General features: G+C 42.8%; 2 protein-coding genes across 2 annotated transcripts; one reads left to right on the top strand and one right to left on the bottom strand.

Moving 5' to 3' along the window:
• Positions 1–568: 568 nt before the first annotated feature.
• Positions 569–3,479, top strand: LOC129588876 (uncharacterized). The gene is made up of 3 exons (XM_055483290.1): positions 569–1,258; positions 1,828–2,185; positions 2,417–3,479. Exons 1-3 carry the CDS (start codon positions 602–604, stop codon positions 3,271–3,273), a joined length of 1,872 nt encoding a protein of 623 aa, XP_055339265.1. The 5' UTR covers positions 569–601; the 3' UTR covers positions 3,274–3,479.
• A 13,028-nt stretch (positions 3,480–16,507) lies between these two features.
• On the bottom strand, positions 16,508–24,838 carry LOC129588933 (uncharacterized). Its single transcript, XM_055483355.1, has 3 exons — positions 24,300–24,838; positions 20,528–20,719; positions 16,508–16,955 (listed from the first exon to the last, which is right to left on the bottom strand). Exons 1-3 carry the CDS (start codon positions 24,341–24,343, stop codon positions 16,607–16,609), a joined length of 585 nt encoding a protein of 194 aa, XP_055339330.1. The 5' UTR covers positions 24,344–24,838; the 3' UTR covers positions 16,508–16,606.
• Between the last annotated feature and the right edge of the window lie 388 nt (positions 24,839–25,226).

The raw sequence follows: 25,226 nt of genomic DNA, 5'->3' as shown, positions 1-25,226 counted from the left end.
GTATATAGTTTATGCGGGAAAAATTCAGATACTATGATACTACTACAGTATTTGAATACTATGACATCAGAATACAGTTTCCCCAAAATTAGAAAGCAGTTGACTCTTCATTGAGGCAATCCGCAACCCTTACGAGGGCGGTTGCGCTACTACAATCCAGCCAGTACAGAAAACATTGCGAAAAAATTAAAAAAGAAAAGCTGCAAAAGAAAAATTTTAAAATGCAAGACTTAAATTTAATGCAATTTAATTTTAAAATTTTAAAATGCACTTTTTATCCATTCAGGAATTTAATATATATATATTAAATTCCTGAATGGATAAAAAGTGCGCCGCATCTGAACAACAGCAGATGTCCTATCAAATATATTGTTCCGCTTATCCGTACAGATACATTATTTCTTCAGCAGCACTGTGCAGCACATAGTAAAATTAAGCGTTAGGCTACCAGCGACCGCTGATAACGGAACAAAACTTTCGATAGCCGCAATGCACAGTTATCATTCTTACGATAGCAATGTGCTCATCCATTATCCTTTCCAAGACAAACTTTACCAACGATAACCAGAATGAAAATTAAAGTTCTGTAGCCGGCATCCAGATGCTTAGTTGGAAAGCTGCAGCGCCACAGGAAACCGGCACCATGCGTCGCCCAACGATACTCTTCGCCACGCTACTGCTGTGTGTATCACCGTACGCCTGTCTCCCCCATCCCAGCTGCAAGTACACCGCCACCGCCCCAACCCTCTTGGAATGCACGACGGGGACTAAAAACCTTCCCGGGGATTTCGCCGTGGACCTCGTACCCGACGTGGCGACCCTGCGCATCGGCTGCCCTTCGTACAGCGCGTCGTACTTCTGTAATACGCTGCATGATGACTGTGAGCCCCTCCCCTTCAGACCCGCCCTGTTGACCGTCACCTTACAGGGATTCCAGTCCGCCAACAATGGTTCCCGACCACGCTTCGAGAAGCTCCTGCAGAACGTGGCGCCCCACATCACCGCGCTGCACATTACGAACAGCAGAATCGTTTACCTGGATGCGGAATTGTTACGAGGGTTTGCCTCGCTCAAAGTGCTGCAGTTATCGACGGATTATGTCCAGGATATTGCGCCGACCGCCTTCCAAGCCCTACGGTTTCCGTTGAGGCCGGGGTTTAATGTTACCGTGTCGTCGCAGCTGACTGAGCTGTTGTTGTTCAGCAACGAGCTTCGAGAGTTCGATTTAGCGGTTCTTAAGCCGGTATCATCGAGCTTGGTAAGTCTTGTTCATTTTTTTGTAATGACTTCGTTAAAATGTTAGGAAAATTCTAACCGGCACACCGACAACTCACTGACGACTATCCTGCTGACCGACAACTTCCTAACGACTTTTTGCTGACCGACGAAACGATGACGCGACAGTTTGTTGAAACGACAAATCGCTGAACGATATCTCGCTGAACGACTTTTTGTGAACACCGGCAACTTCCTGATGCCATTTTGTTGACGTTAGAAAACTAAGAAACCTAAGAACCCCAAGAAACCTGAAAAAATACAACAAGAAATTGGGAAAAACTCAAAAATCAGCGCATCGAACCGAAAAGCAAACTGTCGGTAAACAAAAATCTTTCAAAAAAATGTCGGTCAACAATTTCGCAGAAAAGCAAATTGTCGGTCAACAGCTTGTCGGTCAGCAAATTGTCGGGCAGCGAGTTGTAGGTCGGCATACTGACGTGCTACCCTTTTGGCATTTTTTGGTAATGACTTTGGGAAAATGTTATGAAAATTCTAACCGATGGACGTGTGCCGGAATACTATGTGGGTGAAATTATTTTTTTGTTGCAGAATTCTTTGGACTTGAGCAGCCAGAATCCCGGCTTGACCGCCCTGATCCGCAGCGGTCGCAGCTTTCCCCTGCGCCTCTCGTCCTTCGCCGTCAACTCCAACGGTCTGACTAACGTCTCGTACGACGTCCTTCGTCCCATCGGGCCCCGCAACCCCTCATCTTACACCTTCAACTTCTACACCAACCGCTTCTGTATGGGCGTCACGTCGCCGACCTGTAGCTGCTGCGAAGTGGAGGATTTCTTCCACTGGATGCGCGGTTTACGCAAACCCAACACCAACACCGGTGTATACTTCTCCTGCAACGGAGCTAGCTGGGATGCGCGTACCCAGTTCACCAGTGATGTCTTCCGCAGTTGTGAGTACTGCGACAATTTTCGCAATCGAAACGCTTTAGCTGTACGATTTTGCAGTAGAAACATGGGGTGTTTCATCAGCCAATACGGAGAAAGTAATTCTGTGCCGGGCATTTGTTTCGCAGAGTCGTACAGCAAAAACGTTTCAAATGTGAAAAACATCGAAGTACTTGCCTAATTTGCCTTTAAAAAAATGCCCGTAGGAATTTTTAATTCGTTGGTTTCGTATTAAGGTCCATCAAAAATTGACACCGCGACTATTTCTGCCTGCTACGAAGCCCCGCCCATCACGATAACCTGCAGCATTGCCGGCGAAATGACGACCAACGAACCGAATGTGGATAAAAGCGACGCTTCTTCGCTAATCTTCACCGCGATCAATGGCTCACACTGCCGCAGCGCCCTCTACGACATCCAAGGCCAGTTGGTGAAGTTGGCCGACGGCAACACCCACGATGACTCCAGCGAAAGCTCCCCGGAGGTTATAACCGCTCACTGCTCCGAAGGGAAGGTCGAGGTTTTCCAACCAATCACCGCGAGCGTCACCCAGTTAAAGCTGTCAATCGATGCGAGCGGCGAATGCCGAGCGAAGCTGCGGCAGTTCGTTACGTTCATCTACACGAAAAAGTTCCCGCAACCACCGAAAGAAAACACGGGAGATGCTTCGGAAACCGTCGGATTGATTCCGATCAGTCGATGGATCAACGAGTTCCTCATTTGCTCGGAGGTGCCTCCGTTGGTGGTCAGCTGCAACGGGACCGCTACGACATTTTCCTACGACAACACGACGATTATTGACGCGACGGAGTTGATCTTCGAATCGGACAACAGTCTCCGCTGCCGGAAGATAGCCAGCAACGTGCACCGGCATATTTTATCCCAGCGCAACACGGTCGTCGAAAGCGGGGTTTCTGAAGACTGGGAACCGGACGCCGTTGTGGCGGCGTGCCAGAAAGATCAAGTGGTCCTGTCCGATGGGAACCCGGAGCAGGCGGTCTTCGCCAATCTTCGCTACTATTCCGCGCCCAATCAGCTGTGCCGGGACGCGTTTAACCGTTTCGCTAAATACCTGTGGTCATCACTGGCTTAAACGCATCATTCTCCATTATTTAGTGTCGCGCCTACCTGCGCTTCAGTATACGCCGTAAATCCATTCCCTTTATGGTCGTCACTGAGTTCGCTAACAAAATACCGCTTTAGCACGTACAGCTAATAAAAAATGTTAGCATGTCCGACACCGACCAACGCATCCATCATGTCCACTTTCTAAGAAAGTAAGAGTAAAATTTGCATTGAAAACCGGATAAAGGACAACCAAAATAGCTCGTGTTCGTTGTTTTATAGTACTTTTTAGAAAATGATTATTTTTTTTAACAACTGCGTTCTTCAATTTTTCGGACAGTTTCTTTAAAGTCTAAATTATAAAGTTCAAAATTTACTGTTTTTGATAAAATAATGCCGAATTCCCCCTGTTTCAGCCTTCTTGCTTTTACGATCAATTAGTGCGAAGCATGTTCGTTGACGATCCGTATGGCCTGACACGTACTTCTGTCGGTATGGTCGTAAACGGCCAATGTCAAAACGACGGCGGAATTTTCTGCCGGCGGAAATTTTTGGTGGTCAAAACGCCGGCGAAAATTCTCGTGGTCAAACTGCCGGCGGAATTTCCTGAATATGAATTTTTTTACGGAAATCATAAATTTATACAAAACCAACTTATTGGTAAAATAATTCATGCGTGTATTCTTGTCAAACAAACTTCTTTTTTTTTTATTCATCGTGGAGCAGGTAGCCCATTTCCGGCTAGGGTGACATACTAGCTGGGATTTTAAACCTGGCCAAACAGTAGAATCTAAAAGTACGAGTACAGATAGACAGAAAAGGACTCCTTAAACAAAACTGACACGGTTCAAAGCTTGCTTAAAAGCACCAATAGTGCGAATATCGAACAGATCAGAAAATTTAGAATCAACAAAAAATGTCCACAATTTATTAAGCTTCCAAGCAAAGGTCGTCTCGCCAACTTTCTTCTTCGCTTCCGCCTTTATCAGGATGCGGTTTCTATTCCGAAGGTTGTACGGCTTGATACGGTCGTCAAATTCCACCATCTCGCTGATGTACTGCGGCACATGGAATTTTTCCGGATGTTTGATCTTGTATAACCATATCGCTTCCTTATGTTTCCATCTCGTGAAAAGCGGCAAGATCCCATGTTGTTTCATGAACGATTCCGTGGGTATCTTTGCGTAGTTTGCAGCCGCTCGGAGACCGTTACGATGCATCGCGGCCAATTTATCACGCAAGCGCACAGATGCCCCGCTCCACACTGCAGAGCAGTAGTCCAGATGCGACTGAACAAAGGCATAGAAAAGCGCAATGCGCTGGGACACTGGTAGGTCGACTTTCACACGGTTTAACAGTGATATACCGTACCGAACACTCTTTTGGACTTTTTTAACATGGTCAGTCCAACTGAGATGTTCATCCAGTATCACTCCGAGATGTTTCACTGACTTTTCCGGTAGCAGCCGATGTCCGTTCAGCGAAACGCTTACGTTGGTTTCGCGGTTATGCGCTGAACTTATTAGCAATAATTTCGATTTTTTCTCATTGACGTATAAACGGTTAGATTTGAGCCACCCGTAGACTTCCGGTAGAGCTCTCGTTAGTTCGTCTGCTGCATCTGCTTTCGAGTTGGCAACAGCATAGCAGGTGGTGTCATCAGCAAAACTTTCTAACCGCACATTTGAAAACCGCAATTTCAGTAGTGCATTAATGTAAATCGTAAACAAAATCGGCCCAAGTATGGAACCCTGTAAGACGCCAGCCCACACGTTTTCCCACGAAGAAAACTTGGTGCCATGACGTACACGTTGCGAGCGGCCGGTCAGGTACGAATGAAACCATGTTAGCGCTGAAGACTTTACACCCATATCGCGGAGTGTCTCTAGCAGAGTCATATGGCACACTGACGGAAAAGCTCTTTTTAAATCGAGGAATACAACGGCAACACACCTTTTGTTATCGACGGCTTTTTTCCAGGTCTCTGTTACCTTTAAAAGTAACGTCTCACATGAATGGCCGTTCCGAAAACCAGACTGGTTCGGAGCAAGGATATCTTCCTTTTTCATAAATTTGTTCAATTGTAATTGCGCACATTTTTCAAACAATTTTGACAAATTACAGAGCAGCGAGATCGGCCGAAATTCATCCGCTGTTGCCGGATGATTGCATTTTGGTAACGCGATTACTTCGGCAATTTTAAAAATTGCTGGAAAGACATTTTTCTTAAAACATTGATTTATTAAGTGAGTTATAGGCTCGACAAGTATGGGAGCAATTCCAGATAAGAGCTGATGTGGAACACCTTTCGGCCCCGCACATTTTTTCTTACTTAGAATTTTACCGAACATGTCAGCAACCACGTCGGGAGTAAGCTGATCAAAGGCAAATGTCGCCGTGTCAGACTCCTTCGGGATGACAGCTACGGGGTGGCGTTCACCATGCTCCCCCATTGTTGCAAAATGCTTGTTCAAATCATTTAGATCGTAGTTCAGATCAGCGTTACCGTTATTTTTTCCCCGTAAACGATTAATTTCGCGCCACATCATTTTGGAATTTTGGACGTTTTTTTCGAAATATTCGCGTTTAGCGTTCTTCATCGCAGTAAACAACTCTCGCTTCAAGTTTTTAAATTGCCGACAATTACTTTCATATTCTGAAGTACTTTTCGACATCTTTTTTCGCTTGTATGCGAGATTTTCTTTATCAAACGCTTAATATGGCTGTTAATCCAAGGTGCATTGCTCTTCGAGACTCTTTCGATCGTAAAGGATAGCACCTATCAATTATCTCAGTTAATCCACCAATAAAATTCGAAACTTCCTCATCGACATTCGGATAATCAACATAATTAATGTACTTTTTCATCAATTCAAAAACTTGACGTTTAAAAGATTGAATATCAGTCGCTTTCCAGTCCCTAAAATAAACCACTCTATGCTCCGGTTGCGCGCATTGAAAGGCGGACACCGTTTTGCACCGCTTGTGGTCACATCTGATGGTTGGCACGACACGTAAAAATTCTTAGGACTGCAAAATAACATCAATTTTACTGGATGTTGTTATTAAGGTATTATCAGATTGTCTCAGGCGCTGAGCTACCCGAGTGTATCCGATTACCTTATCTTCGAAAGAAAATTCATCCACAAAATCCCTGTACAATTTAAAATAGGGGCTACACGAACCAGGGGCGGAATCAATATTCAAATCTCCCATAATAATACGATCGCTGTCAGGATATTTCAGCAGCACTTCCCGTAAATGATTAAATAGCCCTTTAGTCTCAGACGAATTTGAATCTGGCTGGCGGTAAACAGTCCCAATAATAATTTTGCGATGAGAGACAGATAGCTTTAACCACAGACACTCAAACCCTTTAGAACGAAACTTCAGCTCGATACGCTCAGCCGTTATATGCTGGGGTACGTAGCACAGAATCCCACCACCGCGAGTTTTGCCATGGATATCAGGTCGATCACTACGAAACAGACAATAACCAGGGATAGAAAATAACTGATCAGGATCCGAAGGACGGAGATGAGTTTCAGTAACAGCGAAAAACTTGGGAACATTATCGTCCATGCATAGATAATGGGACAGCAAGTCAAGCTTATGATAGTTATCATAGGGCAGCCCCTGGATGTTTAGATGGTGAAACTCCATAGGCGAGAATTTCGTCGACGACATCTTACAGACTCAACGCAACGAGGATTGCAATGTATCAAAAGAACAAGCAAAAAATTTTACGCCTACTAGTGCAAAAATATAGTAAGAAAAGTAAAAATTGCATGCACAAGTTTAGATTATAAGCACTGGCTGGACGGATCTAAATTAATCCGCCAGCGAGCCAACAGCTACCAACTCTGCTACTGCTAGTTTCAAAACATGCTTCATCGTTCGGCAGATAAACAGTCAACAATAACAAAAGAGAGCTACAACTTTAAAGAAGTTGAAAAATTAAAGAAAGCACAAGCAAACAGAAGACACAATGATAAAAAAACATACATACGTGCTCGAAGTCAAATACCAACCAGCTAATACGCCGGCAGTTTGATCACGAAATCTCTGCGCGTAGAGGCTCTTCGTCTGAGTTGGCTGTGTCAGTCTCTATTCAGAGAAGTTATGAGTCTTCCCAGGAAAGGCTCCAAGGGATCAGACTAGATCACACCTCAGTGTCATCGCCGCAGTGCCATTGTCAAACACCTTGTTTGTCTTTTTTTGCGCGGCTCAGGTATTCTCTTGAACTTGTTCGCGCGTTCTGTGCAAACTGCCGACGCAACAGCGCCCATACAGACTGTACATAGATACATGCGGCTCGATAAAAGGCTTATATTGATAACGGGGCGCCCGAATCTATGTAAGATACATTTTTCTTTGCAAAACTGTTTTTAAATATGCACAGTAAATGAAATTACGAAAATTCCTCCGGCAGTTTGACCACCAGAATTTCCGCCGGCGTTTTAACCACACAAAATTTCTGCTGGCAGAAAATTCCGCCGTCGTTTTGACCACAAAAAATTTCCGCCGGCAAAAAAATCCGCCGTCGTTTTGACATTGGCCACAGTAAATCGCTTATTAACGGTGTACAATACATATGTTCCACACTACATTGTTTTGGATCGATCTAGAATTCAGGCTGCTATCCGGTGTTCATGGAGCAGAAAACGTTAAACAGCGAACGACAACCGATTAGCTTGCCAGTAGCGATTTACCAATACATAGTACTGAAATTGTAGTACAGTAAGTACCGTGCTGTTGCTTGTTAATGCTCTGATGTTGTACATTATTATTGTACTGTAGCGGTACCACAGAGTTTATGTACGGAAAATCAGCATATGCACATTGCACAGATATGTACCGTTGCTTGTTAATGCTCTGCTGTTGTACATTATTATTGTACATTCCATCTGGATTTCGGTCTGCTGTCCGCTGATCTATAAAAGAGAACAACACCAGCGTTATGATTGTAACGGACTATTAATAATCATGCAAGCAGTGCAACAGTCAACCAGCTAGAAGCGATCGACGATATCGGCCTTCGGCATGCCGATGAAGGCCGGGCCACAGCTTCCGGCTGTGGCTGTGCATAACTGCCAATGAGCTATTTATTAGGCAGATGTAACGGTTCAGTTGTTCGGCATGTTCCTGTCAGTAGTACTGTACCGTGCACAACTGTTCATTCACTCTGTTGCATCTACAAAGAACGCGTTGGCGTTTCTAGCGATATCTCACAACCATAAACTACATACAGTACCCATAACAGCATGTGCATGCACTGCTTTCCGGAAATACGAGTACAGTACATAATATTATAATAATGCGGTTTGTCAAACGTTAACCTGCTCGATCGACTTTCCGTTTACGGCCGACACTGCTGTTTCCCATAAGGCAACTGATGGATCTTCCGCCCGTACTGGAGTAACTGATTTCGGCCCTGACGGGTTTTCTCTCTTAGTGCATCCTGCTGCTGCCGTCGATCACACTGCTTTGCAGAGACTCCCTAAGCGTCCCTGATGGCGAACACGGTCCAGAGCTGGACTGGCCTTTGACGGTGGTTAGGGTCGACAAGCCGCTTGCGTCCACGGGAAGGGATTTACACGTACATGAACATGCGGTTATTATGGCGCCACATGATGTGGTTGCCACTTCATATGGCGCCATGATCGCCGCATCGTTTATGGTATCTCGGAGCCGACATAGGAGGCCTCCCTCTTGCTTGCGAACGGGCTTCAACCGGTGGGGACAACAGGGTTCGCTCCGGTGAATTGGGCAGGGATGCTCGCTGTGCGTGCTGGTACAGTAAGTTTACAACACTCCGCGGTCAAACATTTCAACGCCAAAAATGTTTATTTAATAAAAGAAAAAATATGCAGTGTTATAAGAAAGTAAGAATGCTGTACGAATCGCGCGGTTATCTAATAGTACTTAGTATTCCTCGAAGATAGCATTGAGGGCGGATGAAAGAGGTGTATCTTTAAATAAAAATTTTATTATCTTCAAGATTTATTGCTACTATAGAAATTTATTAGTCCATGCTGTCAAAATTTATTAATATTATGAGCGCGTCCTCTGGCATCTTATTTATGTTATTATTGTATTAAATTAAAAACGCTTCGCTCGCTTCGCTCGCTCGCTTGGCTATTATTATTTTTTTTAACTATTTCAATTTTTATTTTATATTAAATTATTATTAATATTGCAAAATTTTCAAAGGATAATAACTCACCTTTGAGCAAGTTAGTGTAACGTATATAACGACAGATGCACATAATAATATCAGTTCTTCTTATACGTGTCTAACCAGGGCGCTATCCACTGGAAACCGAGAAACGGCCGAAAAATGCACCGATGGGGGAATCGAACCCCGGCTACGTCGTTAGATCCGCGTAGGCAGTACCAATACACCACGGCGCAATACGTTGAAATCATTTGAAAGACTTTATCGCTGTACGTGAGCCGCTTCTATCCTCACACGCGGTAATCAGAAAAATCCTACTCTTATAAAGAAGTGCTGTAATTAGCTTTTTCTTGTGCGGTTGACGAAGGCAAACGAAATAATTTTAATAAACGCATCTAATTCGTTTAATTTTCCTGCTCCTCCTCCCGTGCTGCATTTTCCTTCCCTCGCTCTTTTTTTAACGACCAGACAAAACATCTCACACCACAACTATGCATAAATCGCGTGCAGTTGATTTTGAGCTTGCGTAGTCGACTAATATGCGAGTATGCTATAATTATACGAGAATAAACGTACATAGGTATGCACCAATATAAAAATTATTCGGGCTGGTGGAAGGCGACTCGGTGCGTCTAGACTTGACTGCATCCAGCTTTTAACCGTTTATTATAAATATCGGAATATGCAAAGATCGTGCACGTACAGATGTTAAGGATGTACGAGTACATGCAGTGTGAATAAAAACACTTCGTGGCATTTCTTCGCGGAAATAAAGAGTAGTTCCGTCGTCGTGGTATATATCGAGAATACATGAGACTTTCTATAGTCTACATACGGCTTGTTTCTGAAGAGTGTACGGGAGTCAGTAACCAAATTGTGACACGCACCTGTTTGCAACAATTTTGGAGGGTAGTTAATACTATACAATGTACGACGAGAGCATACTATTTACAAAGCAGTCCATTCTTATTCCTTGAATTTATTGTCGATTTTGTTTGCCATACTGCTGGGCCGCTGGCAAAATTTTGCCAGTTGTGTAGCAGCAACATAGCTGAAGTACGCGTGCGGTGGCCAATGGAGCATGCTGCTGGAATGAAAATCTTCAAAAATTCGTAATTTTGTTAATTTTAGTGTTAAATTCTTTTGTATAAGCTTAAAAAATACAAAATAACGCATACCGTTAGGCAAAACAACTGATTCTTCGTTTTTATTTTCGGGTTATTCACTGTCAGCCTTTGCTGTAACATAAGTACCTGTCTATGAAAGACTCATCGAGATTTCTCGTAGGCGGCTATGCTAAGCACGTATGCTCTGAGTGCCAAACCTTGAGACCAAACCAGAAAGTCAGTTATTCTTCCTAATAGTATATATTATTTTATATTTAGGCGCAATCGCAAACAGGCGACGGTTTAATGCAGTTTCTCACGGCTGGTTGTTTCTCTCGGGCTTGCAAGATAACTCCTACTCTTGTGGCTCGATCAGTCATTGTTTAAAACAAACAAACTTCAAAAATTTAGAACATGCGGCTTTCTGTGATAACTTTTGTCGCTGCCAAGAAATTTCAATACATGCGGAATCTCGCTTATGAAACGTTTAAGTTCATTTTGAGTCAGTGATAAGAATGCAAAATCAATTTTGTACGTTTTACTCCAGAGCCGCCGCCTTCAGTTTCTGTGGTGCTCGGGAACCGGTGATCAGACTTTTCCCTTGACGGGTTTCAAATGAAAAGGCAAATTCTAAATTAGAAAATTTGCTAAATTTCTGATCCCGTATCTTTGTGCATGTATGCGTTAAATGTTTTTGGCTTTTGCGTTAAATGTAATTGCTTATATCCTTACAAAGTCCATGCTTGGGAGATTCAGCAAAATTGAACGAGTCGATAACACTCAAAGCTAGCGTTCAAGTCGATGGAGTCTGGAACACAACCAGCGGTCAGCGGCTTACTTAAGTAGCTAAGCCAACAACTGTGGATCGTTGCACAGTTACACTGCCAGCAAAACTAAACTACTCTCTTAAAGTATTAACCGTTCAAAAACAAGCCGTATATACTTAGTATTTGTATGCATAACGTATACAGTATCTTTATGTATGGATAACTCACTGCACTCTGCAGGGCTTTGCCCTCCGGAAAACACTAAACCACTCCCCTAAAATGGGCGAATTAAAGGCGTGTAACATTTTGGTTACAAATCTCCATAGACAAACCAAAAACAAGACGTTAACACTATTCCTATGCGAAGACTAGTCTTCTTCTTTTCATAGTGTTAAGTCTGCATCTGTGTGCAGACCGACGTAAACTAGTTTTGGCTTGGTAGTATCTACTATCTACCAATACTGTAAAGCACGCACTTGCCAGTGTCATTTTCTTGAACACCAACCTTATGTTCTAATTTCTGAGTATCGATAGTGTTTACGATTTTTACGATAGATGATGATCGGAACTACGTTATTTTTCTGATTCAGTGCGATGATATAATGTAATATGTCCGCTCACCTACTCAGATATTATCGACATCAACAGGCACTTGATTCCGCTTCCAACTGAGCACGCTCATGTTCTTTTTCAAGTATAAACCAGTATCCCCATGCTTAGCCGACTTTTCGGCGTGCCGCACCTTCCGGACCGCGGCGTAGCCCATGCGAGAATGTGACGTTCAGCTGCTCCGTTATGAATATTATTCGATCTTGATGCATTCAAGACTGCATCAAGACCGCATAATTTTTAAATCGGAGCGGTTCCATTTTCCAGATTCCCCGTAAGGACGCGGCTGCCGGCTGAAGAACCTGCTGTTACTGTGGAAAAGAAACTGAACTCCTGATTGAATGCCGTGGAATTCGTAGCAGCAAAGCATTAAGAACCGATTATGTATAATTATATGACCTACAGAAATCGCGTATTTATCATCCGGTAATTGTGATAAATATGTGATAAAGCGAGGTGTTAAAATGATGATACTGTTCGCCACAACTCGTACAGATACATATAGTATATAATTATAAGTATCTGATTTTTTAAGTTTTTAACCCAAGTAAACATGGACGCCCCAGGACGCTGGGCGCGACACAGAGAAATGAACAGCATCGCTAAAAGTTGCTGCGAAAGTGCAGGTTTTCCGTGTCAGTTGGAACCTGTGGGCTTATCAAACGACGGGACAAGACCTGATGGTATGACGCTGATTCCTGTCCAGCAAGGAATGCCAATAGTGTGGGATGCGACAAGTTGGTGCACTGTGGCCGATTCTCATGTCCACGGGAGCTCGAAGAAGGCTGGCAGTGTGGCCCACCTAGCAGAAAGCGCGAAGCGACGGAAGTACGCAAGTTTAGAAAACCGATACTCCTTCTATCCTTTAGTGGTTGAAACGTTTGGCGTTTTCGGTCCAGCTTTAAGCGAATTGTTGCACTTTATGGGCCGAAAAATTCGTGACCTGACTGGAGAAGCGCGTTCTACTGCTTTTCTTAAACAACGTTTCAGTTTGGCTGTTATTAAGGGAAACGCTACGGCTGTGTTAAGTACGCTACCATTTAACCCACGGGTGGATAGAGATTTTGGTTGTTTTTTCAATGTTTAAAATTTTAACAGTAACGTAGTGTGCCTGCGCTTGCACTTCTTGTTACTTTGACGGCTATTGCCTATTAAAGTAGTTTCAGTAAACATTGTGTGATATACATATAATACGTAATATAGCGGGCTGTAATATACGAATGTATAGTACTCTGTACGGTGGATCGCGAGAATTATAGCGTGTATTGTACCCAAATGAGCGTGTTAGCGGGGAGATTAAAATATTGACCTTTAGAAACCGCCTGGTAGCTTGGATCTGACATTTATTTTCCAAACCGGGTTATTGAGGATGATGGAACATGCATGGCAACGCCTTTCCAAACCTCCGCATCTTTTAAAATCATCACGTATGTATAACAGTAATTATCATCATTATCTGTAATTATAACATAATAAAGAAAAAGAAAATTAATAAGCTGTATATACAAAAAGCCTGCAGTCTGTGTTCAAACAGCTTTATGTAATCACATCCCTTTTCATTTTAGAAATATGTGTAAAAATAGAAAAATCATAATCTAACAGAAAAACAGATAATACCTCAATGACAATAAAATTAACGATGGTGCACAAATTTACTTGTACATGTACTCATTTACTCGTACATGTACTCGTAGTACACAAAAACATGCTGACAACATGCGGAATTTTACCTGTGCCTACAAAAAAATACTGTTATCTAATATGGGTGACTTTATCCATCATCATTCTGTCGTCGGAGTTAGCCACTCGGGAAACATTTGTGCAGTACCTCGACAATAATTCAGTACTGCACAAAACTTCCCCAAATGGATAAATCCCATAGCTGAGCAGAGAGATTCCAAATTGGATAAGCTTACTGTATCTTCGAGGTCTGTGGTAGGAGGACATGCGCATCTCGCTTGGTCTTGCAGAACAATTTTCCTTGCAGATTGGAATTTTACGTGAAATGTGAAGAATATAAGAGCGCGTAGGATACTGGTTTGAGTGCGGAGACGCTAGCGGGATTTTTATGCTGGTAAACAAGTTTCTTCGCACAGAATAACTGGAATACAATTAGCTTTATTCGGATGGCCCGCCGAGGAATCGGTGACAGAAAGGCGTCAATAGTAATTAATTCCCATGTTTTAATATTGGTTCATTTAAGAGGTAATTTGCGACTTTGCGAATTTTGCGTGTGCTGATACTTGTATTCTGCACAGTTGAGTTAAAATCGAGTAACAATTTGGGCCATTTCATTTAGTGTTTTGGGAATTTTATATCTGCCCATATCTGCCCGACCGGTTATTCCGGGCAGAAACGGTTTTTACGCCAATGCATACAAAAAATTTGGTTACACATTTTCTTAAAACAATTATTCAAAAAGCTTTTTTCCACTGTGCAAAAGCAAAAACTTTATATGCATGTACACGTTTTAAATTGGTACCTTGTACGCGCTCTATTTCCTTCCCCCTTGGGAAGTGAGTCACGTGACATTCGCTGCTCTGTTTAAATGACAATGTCATTAGCAGCAGAAAATCAAGAGAAACGGCCAGAAACCGGAAGTTGAAAAGCGCCGGACATGCGAATATGTATTTTAGCAAACGAATTATTTTCTTTCTCTTGGTTTTAAGAGTCTTGGTGTGGTTGGCCCACTTTGCATGGCATTTTTACGCGAACTGGGTGCACAATTGACGGAGAACGACGCTCCTTCGCGTTTTGCTTCAGCGTGTTTTTGTTGTTAGCATAGAAGTAGTAATAAAATCGAAACTGAAATTTCGACATATTAAGACTCTGGTAAAAGAATCGTAGTAGATCGATTTTTGATTGGATAGTATTTCTACTGTTTGTTATTTGGGTGCCGACCCAAATATACAAATTGTTACCTAAATGAAATCGTGATGAAGGTTGTCGGATGACCATGTAGGATATTTACGAGGGAGATTCCCGAACACGTCCGCGTCAGATCATCGTACACTTGGTAACATTAGAATCCTTAGAAATTCAGCTATTTTCTTCGATAATCAAAACGCCCCCAGATAAAGAACTCGAGTTTAGGGATCCCTGAGAACCAACACAGATATGATGGCTGATTTCCATCGAAGCGTCAGCAGACGCCATACAGAGCTATACGGCGCCTCTGTACGGATGCGAGATTGCGCAATCGTCTTTCAGTGAGAAGTTAAATAGCGCTTTATCGATAGCTATCGCACTCATTAAGCGCAGCAGCATCGACTGGCTGCATAGAGATCAATGCAACCGCGGATGCTGGTGCGCGCGACAGGGCAAAATAGGTGAGACAGCTGTCAACAAAACCAATACAGAATCAACAGATTGCAGCCAGATTATGCGTAACGCATGGCGTATCTAGGCTGGACATTGCGTATGGCGCCAGCTGACGTTTCGATGGAAGTCAGCCAGCATATCTGTGTTGGCTTCTCAGAGATCCCTAAACTCGAGTTCTTTATCTGGGGGTGTTTTGATTTTTGAAGAAAATAGCTGAAGTACTAAGGATTCTAATGTTACCAAGTGTATGCTGATCTGACGCGGACGTGTTCGGGTATCTCCCTCGTTAATATTATCTAGTAATTATGCTGGGAATTGCACATTATGCTTATTTATTACAACTACGGCAATTTTGATTATGCTGGAGCATAACTAAAGTTAGCGGATTTAAATTTTACTTGAGCTTCGTTAAAACGGGTAATTTTAAATTATGCTTAAGCTTAATTAAAACTTAATAGTTTTGCTCGAGCAGAATTAATTTAGCTAAAGGAAGTACAAGAACATGTGAACAAATGTTCGGAAGTAACATCTTAGAAAGTAGTTTTCGAAGTTTCAACAATTTTTCGTTCCATAATGTTTTTTTTTTATTTTTCATTTATATTTTTTTATTTTTCACCGTGCCGACTTTGTAGTGGTGTTATGCATGAAATACGATGCAGATGTGTTCGAATAACGAATTAAAATTAACGATGTATGTAATCCATTCAGGTTCAAATGTATACAATCTGTTACGCGAAGTGCGAGCTCCACCCGAAGTTTTCATGATGATGCCAGGCACCAAATGTTCCGCCAAGAATATTTTTTCGACGCCATTCGTAATGGTGTATGTACAGATGTATGGCTGTGGTTGATTTTATACTTCTAACGCAAATCTGAAAATCTTACCTTTGCTATTCACAAATACGAGTCACTTTTTCTCGCATATTAAAAATTAAGAAACAGCTAAATTATTGTACATATTTTTAAGTTCTGTTTCATTACCATTGAAATTTTAATATGACGAAAAAAGTTAAAATCATACAGTTTTGATTTTGCTTATTATAATTAAAATTAGTCATTTTTTAGATTATGATAAGCTTAATCAGAAATGAAAGCAAAGTTAGTTTATTGTACAGTTTATTAAATACGTATTGCTACATCTCTAACAGGTGCAACAACACCCAGCATGTGAGGTATGGCCACAATCATAATTCACAGAAAAACGTCAGTATGGAAACTACACTATCAGATATTAGATTACTTTCTGCGCAGCTGTCTCTTATAATACTCGAATTATCCAGTTTATATTCGTCTTTTCTTGATTCAGAAGTGAAAGCAAGGGGTGCTTATACAGAGCCCATACGGGCCACGGCTATGTGATTACACGGCTTATACAGAGCCTTACAGACTACAGAGAACATTCGGCTCTGCGCATTCACATCGTATATTTACGATATTTCCTTTCAGCGTAAAAATCTGTGTGCAGCGGTAGTACAGCAAGTAAACTACGCAAACCACCACAGTCACTACAGCAAGTTTGAGTATAAGAGCAGCATTTATTAATGGGCCGGGTATAGCCCTTATACATGCTCCTATACATGCTCCCGCAGCGACCGACACGAGGTTTTTCAGCCAGGAATAGGGATCTTGCCTATCTTCAGAAGCCTCCGGATATGTCAGAATTTTGAGAATGCTGCCGATCTCCAGTACTTGTGGGGCGGTGTCGTCGGGATTGGTCGGAAGAGCATTTCTAAAAGAGCGAACCATACGCTACAGCTTTGTATGAGCAGGTATCGGCTAAAATTCCATGAATGCTTCTGAATGAACTGACTAAACAGGAAATCCGCCAAACTAAATAATGATCAGTGACATTATTAGTCTACATTAATAGCGACCGTTTAGTCATACATTATACTATGTAGCAGAGTTTGCTGTTTGCGAAAAACTGAACACTATTCATATTTATTTGGGCTTATTTGGGATTTGGGCTTATTTATTATTTTGATCTGATTATTTTGATCTGATTTGGATTATTTATTTTGATCTGATTTGGGCTTATTGATATTGCCCCTGAATGGCAAATTTCCCGCCATTCAGTACGGAGGGTGGCTGCGGGACCTGAGTGCGGGACCTGAGTCTGGTAGACTGGGGTTCGCCAGAGGCTGTGTGGTGGCAGCTGTCCCGCAGACATCCAGCGACCACCATCGGAAACCCAGTAAGTTTCTCCTCTCGCTCCTGCTGTTTCTTTTTCTTTGATTCCTGGACACAGACTGCCGCTTTTTCTTTCATTTTATTCTCATGGCAACAAGCGGCCCGCCTCAACTACGACGAAAGAAGGATGGGTCGTTGGATATGCGTTTCAAAGCTTCCAAGGACCACGTCGCCAGTCAAGATGCGCAGACCGCTCCCAAACAACCCCCTCCCGTGACCGGCCTTCAGGAACTATTAACGGGGCCGCGTGTGAAGATATCCGCTAGGATCCCCAAAGCAGCCAAGCACCTTTGTACGGCGGAATTTCTGAAAAGAGTCCGTCGCTGTGTGCAGCAGAATGATGTGGCGTCCTGGTGCGCAGTGCTCAATTTTTCTAGGTTCGCATTGGCACTGCCCGACTCAAAAGCTCTTCGGAAGGATTCTTTGAGCACTATTGTCAAAAAGAATCTGCAGGCGATGGAAGAGGGCATCACAGACGCCACCCACGCCAACAGCCGTTCAACCCACAAAGCACCACAGAGAAACAAGGGGAAAAGAATTGACGACACAGAGCACCTTCGTAAGCGTGTGGCACAGATGTTTCAAAATGGGCGGACGAAAGACATTGTGAAATTCCTTTCCTCGGAAGAAACCATAGCGCAAATGAATGACGAAACAGTAGCTGCACTAAAGGATAAGCATCCCAAGCGGCCGACCGACGAAATTTTTCCCACTCTTGCTGCAGCGCCGACAGCAATACCACGTGTCTCTCCAGCCGAGTTAATGGACGCCGTTTTCAGTATGCCCGCTGGCTCTGCTGGAGGTTTCACGGGAATGAAGCCTCAGCACTTAAAGGACATGCTGAACCGCCGGGATGATGTGGAAAGTGAGTTGTGCTTGGCTATGACGCGGTTAATAGACATTGTACTCACCGGTAAAGTGCCAACCGAAGTGCGGCCCTTTCTGTTTGGAGCTAAATTAATCCCCCTAAAAAAACCCACGGGAGGAATCCGACCCATTGCAGTTGGTGAGGTGTTACGCAGAATAGCTTCAAAAATTGTCAGCGCAAGGTGTCAAGAACAATTAGGTGCACTGCTCAGCCCCATTCAACTGGGATATGGCACGAAGGGAGGTGCGGAAGCGATTGTACATGCAGCGCGAAGCTACCTGGAAACTGATCACGGAGGAACGCGCGTGATGGTCAAACTGGACTTCAAAAATGCCTTCAATATGATAAGTAGAAGTGCAGTTTTGGAAGCAGTGCAGTCGGTCATTCCAGTGTACCATCCCTACTTCGACCAGTCGTACGCACCCGTATCCCATCTGGCCTGCCAGGAAGCCGTGATTGCTTCGGAAAGCGGCGTACAGCAGGGCGATCCAGGAGGACCGTTGGCATACTGCCTGGGGACATTTCCTCTGCTATGTAAGCTAAGGAGCCAGTTTAAAGCCGGCTTTTTGGACGACGTAACTCTGGCGGGGTTGATTGAAGAAGTGATGGCAGATATTCGCACAATAGAAGAAGAAGGGAAAAAGATTGGTCTCGAGTTAAACTACAGCAAATGTGAAGCCTTCATCTTCGGCGGAAATGAAGAAGAGCGAGCGGCCGCCAAGCACCGTTTGGTTTGGGAATGGCCAGACTTTGAGATTTTAGAGACCGAAAACCTTACGCTATTGGGAGCACCCGTTAGCATAGTCGCAGTGCCGTCCTTCTTGAGAAACAAAGTTCAACAGATAGACAGACTAGTGGAAAGACTAAAACTGCTGCCATCCCAACAAGCTCTTTACCTTCTTCGAAATTGTCTAAGCGTGCCGAAATTAATGCATACCCTACGCAGCAGCCAGTGCTACGAACATCCCGAGGTTCTGCGGGAATTCGACAGTTTAATGCGTGGTGCGGTCACCTCCGTTGTCAACGCCCACATCGATGACAAGAATTGGATGCAAATGACTCTTCCGGTCGGCCGGGGCGGCCTAGGAATACGGCGAGCAGAGGAGCTAGCTTTATCGGCGTTTATCGCTTCGGCGTCCTCGGTTTTCCCAGTATGCCAGGAAATGCTCCAGGTCAACCGGATATCGGGTCTGGATCAGGCTATAGAGAAGTGGGTGAAGACATACCAGTGCGAAGTGCCCCTTGAACACGTGAGGAAATATCAGAAAAGCTGGGACTGGCCTGTTGTGGAACGTACCTACTCACAGTTACGACTACAAACGATGGCTAGCGGTAAACCGCAGGACATGGCAGCACTTTTAGCAGCGTCTGAGGAGTCTGCGGCATGGTTGCACGCGCTGCCGGCAGCATGTTTGGGAACGATTGTGAATGACGAACAAGTCAGAGTTGCCGTTGGATTACGATTTGGTTTACCAATAGTGGCACCGCATGAATGCGCGGGATGTGGTTTCCAGGTTACTTCTGATGGTCATCACGGATTGTCTTGCCTGTACAGCAAAGGTAGATGGAGCCAACACACGGAATTGAATGGCATACTGGAGCGGGGATGCGTAGCAGCGGGCATTCCTTGCGAGTTAGAACCCAGGGGTTTATCCAGAGACAACGGTAAACGCCCGGACGGATTGACTTTGGTGCCGGTTCGAGAGGGAAAGCAGTTGGTATGGGACGCCACCTTTGCGGACACGTTAGCACAGTCGTACCTTAAACGGTCTGCAAAGGCAGCGGGCGCAGCGGCACACCAAGCAGAATGCCGGAAACGATACAATTATCGGGATCTGGGCGACCAGTTCTGGTTTTACCCTTTTGCGGTGGAAACACTCGGAGTGCTCGGTGAAGCAGCCAGAGAAATGGTTAGCTTCTTTGGTCGTAAAATCAAAGAGAGAACCGGAGAAGGTAGATCTACGGCTTTTTTAAAGCAGCGCATTAGCCTGGCAATTATTAAAGGCAATGCAGCCGCGGTTTTAGGAACTTTACCGGGAAAGAATAAAGTTGTTGATAATAGTGATTTTGGTTGTTTTTTTAATTCTTGATTGTGCAATACTGGCCGTAGGGGAATGACTGACTGTTATGTCGCTAAGCAAATATAAATAAAAATCACGTGTTCTATGTAGCAATAAATCCAGTTGTATTAGCCGTCCGTCACAGCAAATAATTATTAAAAATTCTACCAGTACGTACATTACCTTGCATTTTCAATTGCGGTCTCCAGATTTTGAGCGAAGTCAGTCGTGCCATTTAGTGGATGCACCAGCGATTCCGATAAAATAATGTACGGTGAGTAATAACCTCGGTGTGTCAAATATCCAGCCAGGGATAGGATTAACATTGGAACGCACTTATACAGCATTCTCATTAGGTTGCAAAAACTAGGCTTTCTGCAATGACAAGTGTTTATGTGTTTTTTGGCTAATAACAGAAATTTTGTTTCTTTTTTGATTAAGCTTATCATATTCTAAAAATGACTAATTTTAATTATAATAAGCAAACTCAAAACTGACAGATTTTAATTTTTTTCATCGTAATTAAAATTTAATTATATTTCAACCAAACTTAAAAATATTTTAAAATAATTAAGCTGTTTCTTAATTTTTCATGTGCGAGAAAAAGTGAGTCGTATTTGTGAATAGCAAAGGTATGCGAGAGTGATAATGGCCAACGCGGGGTTACCAATTCTTATCACACTATACAGTAAGCACCTGGAGCCTTGTACAAAGGGCATACCAAAAGTTTTTTTTCCCTGTTTTATATCTTTTAACCAGAAACCGTTAATACTGATTTTGATACGTCAGCAGCAAGAATGGTCAGTGATGCAATGACTCATTCACAACTGGCTTGGCAGCTAACCACTGGCTATTTATAGCATTTATTTTTGCCAGTTAGTTTGGCAGATCTTCGCACACGCATTGATCCAACATGCCTTTTACCAAAAATCATATTCGCGCAGTTATCTTTTCTGAATTTCATCTCGGTAACGACTATACAAATTGTTTCGAAAAAATTAGGAAAGCTTTTGGAGACTCTTGCCCTACTATTCAGACAGTCAGATATTGGTATAGAAAATTCCGTAGTGGACAGCAAATTGTGGAAGATGGACGACGAATGGGAAGACCACGGACAGCGGTCAGTTCCGCAAATATTGCTCGCGTTCGTGAAATCGTTGACCAAAATCCTCGAGTAACAGTTTCGCAGATAATGTATGATCTTGGGATTGAAGCGCATGCTGTGACGACCATACTGCATGACCATCTGAATTTAAGGAAAATTGTGTCGAAGTTCGTGCCTCATACGCTCACGGAACACCAGAAACGAGCGCGTGTTCAATTCTGCAGAGATCTACTGAAGCGCTGCAAGAATTATCCTCAACGTTATTTATCAAACATCTTTACTGGTGATGAGACCTGGGTGTATCACTGGGACCCGCTAACAAAACGACAGTCAAGGGAATGGACTGAGAAAGGGAAGAAGGGACCCGTGCAGGTTCGCCGAGATCGCTATTGTGCAAAGACTATGTTCTCCGTTTTCTTCAACGCCAGAGGCGTAATAAGCGTGACGCGCATACCCCAAGGAAGAACAGTCACGGCCAAGTTCTACATTCGAAAATGTCTGAGGAAGACGTTTGCTAAGAAAGACAGAAACAGAAACATAAAGCGAATTTTAAATATTAGCCATGATCAATATACAGCAACAGGCTGCGACACGCTCAGCGAAAACGGACACGAGAGCAAAATAATCGAACGACGGCTTTGAGTGAGTCACAGTCATGTATCCCGCGAGTGATGGGGATTGTCTAATTTTGATTTCTATGTTCGATTTACGGAACATGGCCTGGTACATACGGCTAAAACTTTTTGTTTTCGCGCACTCCGCAAAAACTTTTTTGTAATACTTTACGTCATTCTAAAGCTAAATGATTTGTACACGTTGTTCTGAAAACCGTGTGCGCGCCCGACATCCGGTTGGCGCGGTTGGCGAACTAAAATGGGCGAAAAGTTTAAATGAATTTCCTGCGTACTCATATCAAAAGTCTAGCTATTATCCAATATTCTGGAAACATTGCTTTAAAAGATACCTGGCCCTAAACTCAAAAGTGAACGGACGTCAGATCCATAGCAATTTACTCCGATTTAAAAATGAACTTCGAAAAATTAAAAATTTAATTTAAAATTATGGGAAGTGCTGTGAACCTAAAATTAGTTCACTTTCGACTTTAAGGCAAGGTGTCTCTTAAAGCAAAGTTTCAAGAAGATCGGGTAATACTATACTTTTTGTACACAACAATGCAATTAAACTTTTCGCCCATTTTAGTTTGCCATATCACGGCAACCGGATGTTGCGGGCGCAAACGGTAAGCTTTTCAGAACAACGTATACTTCGAATGCTGCCTTATATGGGCTCCCCTTATATTACTCTCCCTTATCTGGGCTCCCGAGCAATATGAGCAACCCTCTACATGGGCGGTTACGTTATTACTCACCCTTTCGCAGTTGTTATCAGTGTTATGCCTGACTGAAAATTTTGATTTATTTAAAATACTTATTTTGTAGCATTTAGTTTGTTTCAAAGTGCTCAGGTAATCAGGTTGCATCAACGACAGATTCAAAATCTTTCTAAAATTTATTTAAGAAACGTCGCCCGCTTAAATGGACTAAGAACCCCCTGAAAAACTAATCGGATATGAAATTTCGGCATTTTTCAGTTTGTTGTTTTTCAGTTTGGCAAATCCGGTTGAAATTAATGAAAAATATGATTATATAGATGATATAAAAAATATACTATATAAATATAATTTGGATGTGAAATTTCGGAATTCTTTGGTGTGCTCACTTGTAAACCCGGTTGAAAGAAGTAGAAAATGGTTCTGCTATAAATCCGGTAAATTTAACTTGACTGGTATTGCTAACTAGCCGGGAGCCCAGATAAGGGAGAGTAATATAAGGGGAGCCCATATAAGGCAGCATTCGAAGTATAGATGTACAAATCATTTAGCTTTAGAATGACATAAAGTATTACAAAAAAGTTATTTGTGGTGCGCGAAAACGAACGTTTTTGTGTTTCTATCCCATTTCTGACGCCATGAACCGGGCTATTTTCCTAAATTGCTCTGGCGGTACTGGTACAGAAACCAAAGGAACTAACTTTGGAACTTCTTATACAATTTTAAAAGTACTTAAAAAGTGCAGAATTTCAAATTTTTTTTGCTAAGCTAGTCTTGTGTCAAACATTCTACTCAAATTATTGCCGAATTTTTTTCGCGCAAAGCTAGCGAGCGTTTTCCCCGCACAAGTTTCTAGAGCTACCACTGAAAACCGTACGTATAAATAGTCCAAAATTTCGTTCAGCGAAAGTTGTATTGCAAGAAGCAATGCTGATTCAAATATTATTAAGTTTAGAAAAAAGGTGATTTTTTGCGCGAAGCTGAATGATTTTGATACTGCGGCCAGTGCTTGCGATTCTAATGCTAGTAAATTGTTACAAACTTCTTTTAACGAACTTCAGGAAGCATAATTTATATTAACAATTGGTGAAATGCACTCAGCAATATGATAGCATCAATGGCGAATTTTGGGGAAGGGAATTTTTTGCATTTTTAAGGATTTTGTTCCAGTTTTTGCTGTGAAATCGCTTCTTCGCTTCGCGCGATAACTGGCAACTGATGTGCTGATTGCCATTCAGCCCAGCCCTTTGCTTTAACAGTGGTACACGCAAATTGAACCCGTTACTTGAAGTTGTAGTAACTACTAGTTAACTAGTAGTGTAGAAAATTTTCACGGAGTTCTACGGGAGATTATTTCACCATCTTTCGTATCCTGGGGTTCTCAGCGTTTCTCCCGCGGCATATAAGTAAAATAACATGAGTTGTTTAGAATAGGGAGAGGACTATGCCAAAATGTCGCGCAAACATGTTAAAATCATTTATTACGGCCATTTCAGGTTACCATTTTTATGATTGCTTACCTTTGGTGGTGTACCAATTCCAAAACACAAATAGGGACTATCATAATCCGAGTTTCTTTGTGGACCCCCTGGCGCCGATATCCAGGCAGCAAGGCCCAACACAAAAACTCGGACTTCGAGGTATCAACACTGATAAGATAAGAGCACTGATTTTTCTTAATATTCAGAAAGATATAACTGCATAAACGTCAAACGGCATACAAATTTTGCACACGACTGCAATTTAGATATTCATCAAACACTTGATGGTTTACAAATTTACAATGCAAAAATGGGCCATGTTCAACGCGTGGTTAAGCGTGTGTATATTCATCACTGGCCGTTCTCCTGTACACACACTCTGTGGTCTAAGATGCGCGAGCCACCACAGTAGCGTAGTACTAGTAATAAAATGTTTGTGTATTGCGCATGTGGTCACCGTTCACAACTTCACACAACTATGGCCTATAACGTTCGTTTTATAACATTGAAGCGAAGAGGCTGGAATCAACGCATCACCACAGCCACGTTGGCTGCCACGTAGGCAGCCACGTATATAGTCGGGCAGTATATAGATATACTATGATTGTATGTACCGAGTAGTGCGCACTTACTATATAAGCAATATTGTAAGCACTTACATTGGCCAGACATCCGATCATGCTGGTGCTGCATCAGAAGCGGCCGAGCACCGGAAGTGCGGCAAATATGCTGAGCTGGCTGACCGGTACATCTTCCAGCCCGTCGCGTCAAACACCATGGGAAGCTGCGGTTCTCTCACCACGGATTTTATTAATTGAGCAGTGAGCAGACGCATCAGTGAGCAGACGCATCAGTGAGCAGACTGGTTATATTCGTGTAAAGTACTCGTACATGTATTTTCTGCTACAACGTTTTAGTATTGAAATTCAGCGTGGTAATGCTGCTTGTGTCTTGGGAACTGTTGAG

Source organism: Paramacrobiotus metropolitanus, unplaced genomic scaffold, assembly GCF_019649055.1.
Source record: "Paramacrobiotus metropolitanus isolate TYO unplaced genomic scaffold, Prichtersi_v1.0 Parri_scaffold0000032, whole genome shotgun sequence".
Lineage (NCBI taxonomy): Eukaryota > Metazoa > Tardigrada > Eutardigrada > Parachela > Macrobiotidae > Paramacrobiotus > Paramacrobiotus metropolitanus.
The sequence above is the reverse complement of the archived record's forward strand: the minus strand, read 5'-3'. Positions and strand labels throughout refer to the sequence as shown.

Coding starts and splice junctions, on each gene's coding strand:
- LOC129588876 (XM_055483290.1), top strand. CDS start 602: ATGCTTAGTTGGAAAGCTGCAGCGCCACAGGAAACCGGCACCATGCGT. Junction 1,259..1,827: donor AGCCGGTATCATCGAGCTTG/GTAAGTCTTGTT, acceptor TTTTTGTTGCAG/AATTCTTTGGACTTGAGCAG. Junction 2,186..2,416: donor CAGTGATGTCTTCCGCAGTT/GTGAGTACTGCG, acceptor TTTCGTATTAAG/GTCCATCAAAAATTGACACC.
- LOC129588933 (XM_055483355.1), bottom strand. CDS start 24,343: ATGATAGTCCCTATTTGTGTTTTGGAATTGGTACACCACCAAAG. Junction 20,720..24,299: donor GAATTGGTACACCACCAAAG/GTAAGCAATCAT, acceptor TTGTCATTGCAG/AAAGCCTAGTTTTTGCAACC. Junction 16,956..20,527: donor ACCGCAATTGAAAATGCAAG/GTAATGTACGTA, acceptor TCGCTCTTTTAG/AAATGCTCTTCCGACCAATC.